Genomic DNA, 12949 nt, shown 5'->3' with positions numbered 1-12949 from the left:
GCATCGATAAATGAATGTTTGCAAAGTGCTTTCAGTCCTTCAGATCATGCTGTTACTAAACTGAACCTCTTTGATTATGCAATGGTTGTGCTGAAAGCTAAATGAAGGAGATGGTTTTATTTAAACAGTATCTTATTCTTGATTAGAGCGATCATTAAATCGTTTCAGATCCAACAAAGTGAGCAGCAGATGGAACACAGCAAAGACAGCAGAGCAATATGAGATTTTAGAAGAGAATCGAACTAGGCAAACCCAGAAGTAATTCAAAAGAGCTCATAACAAAATTCTGGCTAATGTAATGACATATAGCATATGTTTGTTAATTACAACAGTTGTGGAAAATACTCAGGGTATTATTTTGTCTTTTGATAGATGCCAATAGCAATCTTGAGTTAGAAAATTGTACTTCTAAATACATCCTCTCGTGTGGTGTTGAGAATCTCCCCACCTTATTAGACACTGTAGTGATTTTGCAAAATTTAGATGAAGTTTAGTGGAGTGGAAATATCAGCCAAGCTTGTAACTAAAGATCACATAAATTCATCATATCTGATGGATTTTGCTATGCTTCTTGCAGTACCTCTCTCCTCCCAAACTAGTGTTCTGCTTTTCAAGATCTTGAATTGCCCAATTCAGCCTCTAATCAGCTGGCTTCTCCACCTTCGTAGGACATCCCATCAAACGTTTTCTCTGTCTTTCTACCACATCCTTTCTCCTATCTTCAAAGTTAATTTCTCCCTACAGCCAACATGAAAATTCTTTAGCTCAAATTTGGCATCCATTGAAAGCAGTCAGTGGTAGACTTCAGCTCAATTTCTATTTCCATTCACCAATTGGAAGCTGACTTGGCTGTTTCCGACCTTGTGAACAGAGTTACAAAGGGGAAATCTCATGACAACAAGAATTACTTAACATAACGTTATATCACATCCAGATCCATTCCTGGCTGAAGGAGGACAAATCACAACCAAATAACAGAGAAGCTTGCAGAAGGTTTGTTTTGAATTTCTTTCTAGTAGTAGTCCTAGGCCTGGTGGAGTTTCTTCAGTCCCCATAGAGTTTCACATGGTACACTTTTGGGCTGATACTGCATCAAATTGTACCATATCCTTTCAGGATTTATATTGCACACCTTCTATACAGGTTTCAGTTTATTTTAGTTATTTATTTTATTTATATTATTTATTTATATTATTTTATTTATTTCTACCCTAAAATTTTTAAGCTATGAGGCATTTCTAACACTCCATGACAAGTTTTATCTAAATTTTGCAGCTGCAGTTTTGATCTCATCTTTATCATGTTATTCTCAATTTCTAGATTTCTGTTCTTTGTTTTTTACTAGGTTGTTGTCATATTTTTACAGTCTGTGATTTATCTCAGTTCATTCAGCCCATACATTGCCAGACCTAGGTTCTGGTGTGTGCCCCATGTAGGTACAGAGTAAGCCCATTGAACTGACTATTAGTTATTCACTAGCTGCCAAATGTAGATGCCTGTACTGGGTCTCAGATTCCCATTGTGCTTGCATTGTTCAGCTCTAAATAATTTGAAATATGACAAAAAGAATAAAAAGAAGTTTTAAAAGAGACAAGAGAAAATATTATTGTGGTTTAATCTTCTTCAGCTACAATACAATATGCTCTTCACAGATATGTCATACATAAGATAAAGGAGGATATATTTTTCTGGCATTGTATTTGCTCTGCTTTCTTATATACATCTTGTGAATTAAAGTTTTTCCAAAATTGAACATGAGTGATGTAGCAACAATGATACTATATTGGACTTGACATAGATGTCGATTTGTAGGAATCGTGCTTTCCCTTTGTGTCTGAAGGGATGATCTTTTCAGATGAAGAGCCCACGTGTGTGCAGTACGATGTTTTAATAGAAGTGCACACAGAAAGGAGCTGTATCTGCACCCAGAGCACTGCACTGGCTGTTTGTACAGATGCAGGCATGCAGCTGATTTTCCTGAAAACTTAGTCAGGTACTTATCACCAATGTGGCAGAAGCTGTGCAGCATCCTTTAGTATCTCCCTTAAAAAGTAAAAAAAACCCCATTGATTTCATCATTTTCTATTTAAAAATCCATACTGAAGGAACAAGGAGCATGCCAATAATATAGAACTGGGCACTTAAATTATTATTTTTCTGTTTTGGCAGTCAGTTAAGGTCTTTTTCCACCCTTGCCACTGTGCTGGCAGCTCACATGTTCCTGTGAAATGAAGTACCTAATTTTTTGAAAGCCAGAGGAAAAACTGCAGTTCTTCCCTAACTTTAGTATGTATGTATCCAATACACTGTCCTTCTCATGGGAGAGCTCTGAAAGAGAAATTATTTTAAAGTTACATTGTGATACAAATGTAACTAACAAGGAACAGCAGTTTAGATATTCCTTCTTTACATAGACATAGTCCAACTTGGTTTTCAGTGAAATAAATAAGACAACACTGATGAGATTACATTTCCTAACAAGGTAGTGGCCTTTTTCAAGCCATCAGATGCTGGGTGATACCCGCTACACTTTAGATTAAGTGCTAGAATATCAAGTTCATTATTTTAGGATTCTTTTGCATGTGTTTTTCAACTTCCTTTCCCATTGTTTGGTGCTACCTAATGAAATTACTTCATTCACTCAAGTAAGATGTTTACTGATGTACATGATTAGGTGGGCACTTAGCTGCCAACACTGCATGCACAAATACCTGATTTGCAAGGGAATTTTCTAACTAAGAAAATCTCAGTTGATATTCCTAATTCCAGCTGAAATGCTACTTCATTTTAAGATGGCAAATAAGCTCTGATTACATGATGAAATTTTTTTTTCTCTTACATAAGTACTTTACTTTTCTCATGACTTCTCTCAAAGATACCTTGGCATTTTTATTAACAGGGTAGGACTAGAACAAGTACTTGATTTTAACCCAATTGTATTCTATTTGTATACCCAGTGACACGGGGTATACACATCAAATTCAAATTAAGAAAATAAGTAAGACTGGGTGACTAATTATAATGTATGTTTACCAAAGAACTATCCTTGTTTATGATATAATGAGATTTCTCAGCATACTTTGTCCAAGTTTGAATTTGAGAGTCTTGAGCAACACATAAAGCGACATCAGTCTCCATGATTCATTAGACTCACAGGAAATCAGTAGTGGAGCAGGAAATACAATTTCTTATTGCCTTGATGATTCTATTTATACATATTTAGATTTTTTTAAGATGCCTAAAAACATGGCTCAAGTAAACCAGAGTGAGCTATCATTAGGGATTTATTCACTGGAATATAATCATAATTGAAACTGAAACTGTGTAAGGAAGGATAAGTATTTTTATAAAATACTGCATAGTTTCAAAAGCACTAAAATTGTCAACATGTCATCATAGGGTATTTTCATATTCAACGACTATCTCTTTTTGATCAAAGTGGGGTTTTTTTCATTTTGAAATGTTAATCCATGGCAGGAAAGTAATTCAGATTGAAGTCAACTTTTTGGAATAAAAATATTCTCCAGTTTGGATTTTTTTTTACTGGTTTTGGTGATATTTTTCCTTAATTCAAAATTTTGAAATTCCTTGTGCCGAAAGATAACTAATTTCTGTCCAGCTCAATCTATCACTTTCACCAAGCAAAAGGTCTGTGTTTAAAATTACATCTCTGAGTTTGTGTCAAGTGTCCTGCCCAGGAATTTCTGTTGATTCCTGTTTCAAGAGAAGGAAGGGACTAAAAATCATGAAAAATACAAGTCCTGAATGACTCCTCCAGCACAAGTGATTGTTTTTCAGTAATTCGTTTATTTTCAGTTGATGTTTGGCAACTGTTTCTCAGTTCTGTCATCTGTAAACTGATTCCTGGCATCTGAGCTATGGTGTGGGCAGATCAGGATGATTTAAAAGCAAATATAATGGAAGTGTGTGACTTGCACTTCATCTGTTATTTACAAAGGTGTGCCAAATGAATGTTACAGCCCTGGATAAGTGGAAATGCCTGTAGCCAGAGATGAACTGGTCTGTGTACATTTGAAGGCAAAGGCTGTAAGTATTTCACTCTGTAAAGATGCAAAAGCCCAACTATCACCTGAAATTAGAGTGGCAGTAAACATAAAATCCCTAGTTGGCTGTGAAGAGTGCTCAGGAGCTGTTGAACTGTTTTGAGTGCTGCTTGAACTTGAAACTCCTTCTGGACACTGTTTACATCTTGATTTACCTTTACACATACAGAACTTGGGTGCCTGCTCCTCTACCTGGCCTTGCTCTGCCTGGCTGTGCATTGTGAATGACTCTTAACAGCATCCTTTGTATTCACTGTTTTATGTGAGGGGTTTGACTTCCTAGTTTGTGACTGCAAGCAGGGGCTGTAGGCTTGCTGCAGGGAGGGCAGCAGAGACAGGAGTCATCTTCAAGACTTACAGGGACCTTATGGGACAAGTTCTGTTGTGTCATCTTCTCAGTTGTCTGCAGGGTGATAGCAAGAAGGCAATCTGAACTGAGTAAAAAATGTGACTGCACTGGTCTTCTTTCCCCTCCCACAGCTCCTGATGTCTTCCATGGGTCCTAAACCGCAAAAGAAAGAGAAAACTTTGATGGCTCAAATCTGTAATGTTCTCTTTTCCTGTGGGTTCAAAGCACCTTCTTGCACGAATCAAAATGCATTCAGCAGTGGGGTCTCCAAAGACCTGACAAGGCAGTGACAAGGGATGGTGTGGTGACATTAGGAACCAGTCTGTGCAGCAGCCTGAACTTACAGTCTTCCAAAAGTACTCAGAGACACCCTATGGTAGCCTTTATTGAGCTCCCAGGGAAAGCAGATGCCAGGGGTTGCTGAAAGGTAGAAACCTGAAGGGGTGGGGACAAATCTCTGTTTGCCTCTTTCCGTGGCCACATGACCTGCTGCACTTCGGGGGAAGATTAACTGCCAGAGAAGATAAGTGGTTTCATGCAGGTTCTCCAAAGGAAGAGGAGGCTTTTGAGACAAGCAAAGTCTGTATGCAAGCAAATGGATATGGAAGCACTGAGCTTCATGATCCAAACCTCCTCCTTCGTGCTTCAGCCCAAGCTTGTGCGGGTTGCCAGCAGTTAGTGCTTCTTGTCTCCTGCAGGTCATCAAAATGAGGGGAAACATGCTAAGTTGCTGTGCAGTGTAATTTCAGATAGGTGAAAAAGAGGGGCTGGGAAGCTTTTCTTTTGAAGCTCGAGAGACTGTGTCTTGACCAAGCTGGCTCCATCCAAATCTGGGCAGGAGATGCTTATCAAAAAGAGAAGAATACAATGGCTCAAAAGAAGGTAGTTAAATTCTTTTGTGTGAATAGTGGGACATCTTGAATCCTATTACCACTAGGAAAGTGGCCAGGGCTCATGTACAAGGAATATAAAAAACTGAAAGGTAAGTCAGTTTCTTTAAAATAAGTTTCTAAAACGAAACTATTATTTCAAAATAGAATTTCAAAAAAGAATTTTTCAGTATCACTGGTAGTTTTGCAAAGATTTTTCTTGTGGTTACAGTTCTTTTTCAACTGATGAATGGTTTTGATGAGTAGTTTTTTGACGTTTAATGATTTTTCTCTCCTTGCAGTTGGTATTCAGTAAGTGTGTCTTTGAAAAAGGAATGCTGCCCAAGAATTGCAGTTAGGCTTCTATTCTAAAGAAGGGGGACAAGAACCCTTCAGTGAGCATCATACTGGATTGATTTAATATAAAGAGGAATTCTGCTTTTCTAAATTTACCTCTGTTTAGCTTCTCCATGGTACGTCAATCCACAATTTTTTTTTCCACCCAAATGAGGAGTATTGACCCATGTACGTTTCCTCATTTAAATGTTCTTTTATAGGGAATTAACTATCACAAAAATATTAATTTATCAGAAGAGGGGGATGCCTTTAGCAACATTTGGTTTAAAGTTGCCTCATTATTGAGACTGCCACTTGGTTACCACAGATCTAATTTTCTGAAGTGCTTTCATATAATTTCTCTATATGACCTTCACTAGTGATACTCTTAAAACAGTATGTATTGCTATCTGCAGCACTTGGTTGCCAAAGAATAAGTGAGAAGCTGGCATAATAAAAAAAAGGTATTTCTTCCTTACCTTTCAAAGGCCTGCTTTGCTGGGATTTGTTTTATTCTGCTGTGTCTCTTCCATCTGAAATGAATGTTTGCTGTAGCGAACCTGTGGTTCAGCTGCATGTCAGTGATCAGCATGATCTGCTGGTTTTTTAGTGCTTTGCTGTGATCACCTGAAGAGGCAGCTGGCTCTGTTCTCCCCCCACCCTCAGAACTGTACCTTCAGTTGGCCTCCACTGTTTTGCTCTGCTTGTTGTTTTCTTTCGTGTTAACTTACAAGATACCTTTAATTACAATGGCAAAATGTGACAGCACTGAGCACTGGGAAAGTTCTGACACTGTGGTGCCCTCTCATTACAGAGCTCTCATACCTGAGTAATTCTTATTCTGGATGAATTATTCAAGGTCTGCCCAGTGCAACAAGTGAACATGTGATCATGAGGCTTTTCTCAAGAAGTTGATGGCAGGCTGCATATGAGGAATTAATGCTTTTCCTTACTAAGTTTTATAAGTAACAAATAGACATGTCATTCCACCTGATAAGACACTGTAATGAAAGATAAACTTCATACTGAAGAAGAGATGAGGCTGGGATTTCTAATCTCCTTTTTTTTCCCCTAAGCTTCCCAGGTGTTTCATTTCTGCTGCTGTTTTCTCCTGGGCTCAATGATGCTTTTAGAAACTATTCTGCATTTTCTGTTTGAATAAGTACAAAGAATACACTTCAATGTTTTTCAAATAGTAGCCCTTGAACTTAAATAATTTTCTATAGGCCCTGCAAAATTACATACTAAAGGTGGTGATAGTACTAGTAGTAGTAGTAGTAGTAGTAGTAGTAGTAGTAGCTGGTTACCTTGATGAGTTTCTTATATATACATATATATATATATATATATATATATATATATATATATATAAAAAATATGAATTTTCATTCTGTGCTCTAATACCATCATGGGAGTCCAGCTCCTGTCTTGCACTGCAGAGAGCTGTTGGTCAGATTCAGATTCCCTAAATGCATGACTGCATTTCAGTCTTAAGTTATGCAGATCAGCCACACGCGCTGTCCTGCAAGGGAGAGTGGGGCAAGAAGCTCCAAAATTGCAATTTGGATGTACAGAATGATTTACTTTTGTAAATTATTGGGATCTATTCAACAAAGCTGAAATGTAAGGTTTTATTTCACTGGGATCCAAACAGAAGTCAGATGAATTTGTGCCCTTTGTGAACAAAACCAAGACTTGAAGCCTTGGTCCCCTGAGGAAAACAAATTAGCAAATGAGAATTTCTCTGAAGGCAGAAGATCTGACTTCTGCTGCAGTCCGATAAACAACAACTTAATTGGCCTCTTGCAAGAGGATTATGGAAAGTGTTTCCATTCCCTTCTGCTGAAAAAAACCCTCTCTTGTGAATGCCATCAACCTGTCTGCCAACATCTGACAATCTGAAAATCTAGATTTAGGCTTCCGCCTCAGATTTCATCTTTTCCTTTTCCCATTTTGGAGTACAATATCCACACTACGTATACCAGCTTTCACTCATCTATTTGCAAATGTTCACTCAATTTTCTCCCCTCTTCTTCATTCCTTGTGTAATAGCAGCCTTGGTGAGGCTGTGCTGTAGAGAGGAGCACATCCCTCTGCAAGCTGTAGCTGCTGCACACTTGCTGAACATGGCAAGAGTGTATCAAAAATTTCATTTATGTATTTATACATGCCAAAGTCTCAGCTCCACACTGATGGGCAAAGGTCTAGCTAGAAGCACTGGATGGTGTTTTTTCCTCTGTGTAGTCAGTGCAGTGGAATGGTCCATCTTGGAGAACAGGACTCTCAAAATGCTGTATGGAGCAGGTGATTAACCAATGTCCTTGACTGGGTTTAAGTCAGAGCTGGAGCTGCTGCTTCTGTGCTGGGGAAGAGTCAGTTTGTATCCTTAGCTAAAATACAACAAATACTGCAGCTCACAACTTCATAGGCAGGGAAAGGTGCACAGCAGTTGGCACCTGACTGATAATGGAAAGGAGTAGAAAAGCACCACTACTGTGACTCTGGGGTGTAGGCACAGGGAGTTAAGAAAATGGGCTTCATCAGCATTATCTAAAAATTTTAAGATTTTCCTCTAGAAAATTAATATCATTTTAATCAGTTCAAACGTAAGACTTCCCTGCCCTTATGAGTTCCATTGTTTTTATAAGAGTTAACACATTTTATGTACAATGAAATATTTAAAAGAGGCCTGCAGGAAAAAAAATTGCCAGTTCCTTTTAACCTGCAATCTGTTGTGTATTTTTTTTCTTTCACAACGATTCTTTGTATTTCTTTTATAGAGGAATTCAAGATACAGAAAAGATATTATCCAAGAAGACACGTATGGAAAATTGCAGCAATTGGTTGTTGTTTACTTACAATTACTTTCTCTGAAATTTAACATTTGCTAGACCTAGAAATGTGATTTTTAGAATGCCAGAGCTGTACACAAATACATTATTCAGCTTACACTGCATGAGCGGGTTAGCTGTAGCAAGAAATACTATTCACATCCATCTTGACATAAAATATATGCATATGCAACAGTGCAATGGCTTTAAATGTTTTCCTCTTATAACTCAACTGGTTTTTGGTGGAATCATCCAGGATAAATTTTAGCTAATATCTACAGACACGGGTTCAGCAAAGAAAAATTTTGTAAGTGTTCAGTGATAGAAAATAGAAATATAACAGCCCTACAGAAATAGTTTTACCATCTATGTGCTGATGACCCCTGTTCTGTGTAACAACTCTTTTTACAGTAACTCTTTCAGAATTGCTCACAGGACCATGAAGTCAAGCCAAGCATTTCTGTGTGGTACCACACCTCCCAGTTTCACTTAATGACCACTGCGGTGCTTGACTTCAAAATACCCTGATGAACAAGTAACAGTTTCAATTTTGCCTGGTTTTGTTTCGGGGTTTTTTTTCCCCCTATGACAACAGACATCAGATACTCAAAAAGTCTCTTTAGCCTCTGCCATAGTGACAGGCGGGAAGCCCCAGGGAAGGAGAGCGAAGTGTCAGTTCTGCATGCCCCGGTGGACTGGAGAGCTGGGGCTGCTGCAGAATGATAATGTGCTGCCCTCCTACAAACACCTCCCTGGTGATCCTGGGCTGCATGACCATGTGTGAACAGCATTCAGATCTGCCACCATCCTGAAATGTTGTTCTCTCTGCACAGAAGGCCAATATAATGGTGAGGAAATGTAGAATCAGGTACGCAGTTTTTCCACGAGTACTGAGTTACATGCGTTGCATGGATCCGTTTCTTTTTCCAAGGAGATTTTGCTTTCATTTAGCTCCCATAATTGGCTGAATGTAAGTTTCCTAACTTTTTCTCATAATACAGAGCTGGAATTTTTGCTGTTGATTTTGAGGCCCAAAGTAGAAGTCTTTCACATAGCTATTGGAGAGCTACAAAATATGTGCTTCCCATAGTAAGAGGGAGAGAGAGGGAAGGATATAAGTTTTTAATTGACATTTTGTTCTGAAATTCTCTTGTCCTTTTACAGAGAGCATCATCTCCTCTTTCCATAGTGTAGGTGCAAATATCTGTGAAATACCAGCAATGTTCCAGGTATGCTATACTCTAGCAAAATTTTATTCTTAGTCCTTTAAGCTAAAACCAGTCTTGAGCTGTGTGAAAGATCCCTGGACAGGGAGTTTAGACCAATTCTCAGAAGAAGAGTATTCCAAGAAGGAAATCCTGTAGCTCCAGAGCTGCTAGAAAACTGATTCTCTCTTAGTGAAAAAAGTGTTTCTCCCATGCATAAAAATTAAGAATTTGAGACAGTTTAAAAGTAGTGTCACTGCTAATGGGAGGGCCAAACTGATAGAATTGCAAGGAAGGATGGAAGAAAGCCATATCCAGCTCGGCTAAGTGACAGAAAGATCCATCAATAATTGAAAAGTGTCAGCTCCAAAGTGTGACTGAGTATTTAGAACTGCAGAGCAAAAATACCTAGGAATGACATAAGAAAGTTATACATATATATATATATATATATATATAAATAGGTAGTAAGACTAAATTGAAGTAACAAAAAATGTTAGAGCAAGAAGTAATTCTCTAAAGAGATGGATTGCAAGCATGACAATTGCAACTTAGGTTTACTCCATGGTTTTGAATTCCTCATATTTGTAAGTGAATAGGGCAGAAATGCTAAAAAGGATGTATTTTAATGCATGGAGCAATCATGTGTTGAAGGTAGATGATGGGAATGATCCCTTCTGGCTCTCCAGTCTCTTTTGTGCCCCATGCACTTTAACTGAGGCTCACTGTGATCTTATCTGTGAAAAGTAATATCTTCGTGGGAACCTGAACTGTGATATTATCAGCTCTGCTCTGAGGATCTTACATATACCACTTCATCACAGATATTATTGACAGTAAGTGCTTTTACCACTTTTATATATTCTCTTTGTGAGTTGTTTTACAGCAAGGCAGCTAAATCAAGAGAATTTTTTCTGACCAGCTGAGCAGTTGATAAGTCCCTTTACAAGCACTTAGGTGAATTCAATGCACTAGGATGATAAAAAGGCAGCTTAGGAAAAAAGCGGGTGTCAAAACATAACCCTCTGCTCTTTCCATCACCTCAAAGGTTATGTCCCACATGTAAAATTACTTGGGTTTTGAACCCCACTTTCCCTTAATTCTTTTGTTCAGAAAGTCCATCTGATCCTTTCCAGGATTCATTTGCCCACTTCTGATCTTCTGCTTTTGTCTCCTATTTCCCTCCCTTGTTCTCTGCACATCATGGTCCTTTTTCAGGCTGAGTCATTATCCTTTTAAATTCTCCTAGGAAGGGCTTTTGTCTCAGTCATGCTATTTCTTACTCAAGTGGTGTCTGCAGGAGGATCAGAACAACCCATGCTAGGGAGAGCTCTGTGAGTGGCAGTGCCTATAGGACAAGCACACAAGTTGTATAGTTTGTTAATTTCAAATTCACTTCTATCCCTTAGTCCCTGACTGTTTAGATAGACCTAAACTTCCACTGGGATGAGCAAAAAACCATTCTTGACTATTTTCAGAGCCTGAAGATTAAAACTGACCCAGTCCTGCACTTGTGTGTGCACTTTGAAAAGAATTTTCTTTATCCTGCAAATCCTGCGCAGTCCACAGATAATATGGCTCCCTTTCTGTTCCAAAATCTGCACAAATCCTCCCCCTGCCATGCCTACAGATGGCAATAGGAAATATTCCCTTGCCAGGCCTGTAGTTAAAAGGAATGTGTCCCAAATGCAATCGTTCCTTGTGCACTACATCTTGTGAGCAAGCAGACGGTGTGGCTTGCTTCAGTAACTTTTATAGGCAAACAGTCTTTAAAAACATAATCTACATTGTCAAAGCCTAATCTAAATGATGTACTGACATTGCTTACTTTGATATGCTGACTTGGTTTCGAATTCTCTCTGGATTGCCTGGCCCCACATGGCCTTTTTGTGTTTTGTTTACTTTTCACTTAGCCGTCACGTATTTATTCCCATTAGATGTACAAAGGCAATGGATTCAGCCTAGTTTTATAGCTTAGTTGGCTAATACAGCACAGGGAAAGCGCTGAGTGAAGCCAAGCAGAGGGGCAGGAAAAGAGCAGAGTGATTCTTCTGGTCTGACACAGACACCAATGAAACAGAAAACCTGTAAAAGATCTAGGTCTGGTAGAGCAGCTAGAGATTACTATTTTTTCAGAAAAACATGATTTTTCTGGAAAGCAGAAATTCACCGATTTGTATAGACCGAATTTCTGGTTTTAAAGGCTTGCTTCTGAATAAATGCTGAAATTTCATATGCATCACATATATTTAATTTTTTTTTAACTCTGGATTTTTTTCAAGTGTGAATGGATGGGGAAATATTACTTTAAAAGCTTTTCAGTGTAATGAGCTCGTTGGATTTATCTTAGTCAAGCAGTTAAAATGGCTTGCATGATCTTGTTCTGTGAAAGTCTTCGAAGATATGTGAAAATGCCTCATGCTGAGAAAAGTAATCCCAAAAAATCTACTTGGTGTGATCTTACCCAAGAACCCATAAGACAAATGGGTGTTTGTGAAGTCCGTCAGAACTTGAAGCATGACTGAAATGTGGACCATTCTGAACAGTGGTCTTCCCTCTGGATAGCCATGCCTACCGTCCCATGCTTCTCCCAATGGGAATACCTAACTTCCCTCTAAATGGTTGTTTTCACACTTCAAAATAAAAACAGGGGAAGATTTCACATGGAATTTAGCATTGGTGGAGGGACTATGGTGTTTCCTTTGTTGCCTGAAAAGGGACAGTCAGATTTCCTCCATGGCACTGTGTCACTGAGGGCATGTTTTCAGGTCATGTTTCTTCAGTTTCAGCCGAGGTGCTCAGCCCAAGCCCCTCATAGCACCAGTGTCTGGGCACCTTTGATGCTGGCAGCAGCTGGGCACCCAAACTTCACTTCCTTTGAAGAACTGTGCTGAAACTGCCCCATTTCCCGGTGCAGTGACCTCCTTTCAGACTTGGCCATCCGTAGGCTGAGCTTTTCCTCTGTTTACTGCAGGTGAAATACGGGAACTATGCCTTTGTGTGGGACGCAGCAGTGCTGGAGTACGTGGCCATCAATGATGTGGAGTGCTCCTTCTACACGGTCGGGAACACTGTCGCGGACAGAGGATATGGGATCGCCCTGCAGCACGGCAGCCCCTACCGAGACGTCTTCTCACAAAGGTAAGGCTTTGCAGTAGGAGCAGCAGGTACGAAGGGAAGGTTTCTCTCAGCTCTGGACCCTTCTTTTAATTGAATTTTTGGTGAAGGGAAAAGATCTTGTATTTGCAATCCACTTCATTTCTTGCGTAGGCATTCATTTTCTCCGAGACATTGA

The 12949-nt window shown here is 39.1% G+C and overlaps 1 protein-coding gene across 2 annotated transcripts in view; it reads left to right on the top strand.

Moving 5' to 3' along the window:
- GRID2 (glutamate ionotropic receptor delta type subunit 2) overlaps window positions 1-12949 on the top strand; it is a 704126-nt gene that overhangs the window by 623724 nt on the left and 67453 nt on the right. For both annotated transcript variants that reach the window (XR_007203777.1, XM_048304515.1), the window contains exon 14: window positions 12629-12795. Coding sequence is in view for 1 of the 2 variants with exons in the window: in XM_048304515.1 (XP_048160472.1) it covers window positions 12629-12795 (167 nt within the window). In the remaining variant the exon portion in view is untranslated. The remainder of the gene's footprint in view (window positions 1-12628; window positions 12796-12949) is intronic.

This window comes from Corvus hawaiiensis, chromosome 5, assembly GCF_020740725.1.
Source record: "Corvus hawaiiensis isolate bCorHaw1 chromosome 5, bCorHaw1.pri.cur, whole genome shotgun sequence".
Classification (NCBI taxonomy): Eukaryota; Metazoa; Chordata; class Aves; order Passeriformes; family Corvidae; genus Corvus; species Corvus hawaiiensis.
This window is presented reverse-complemented; position numbering and strand designations above follow the sequence as displayed.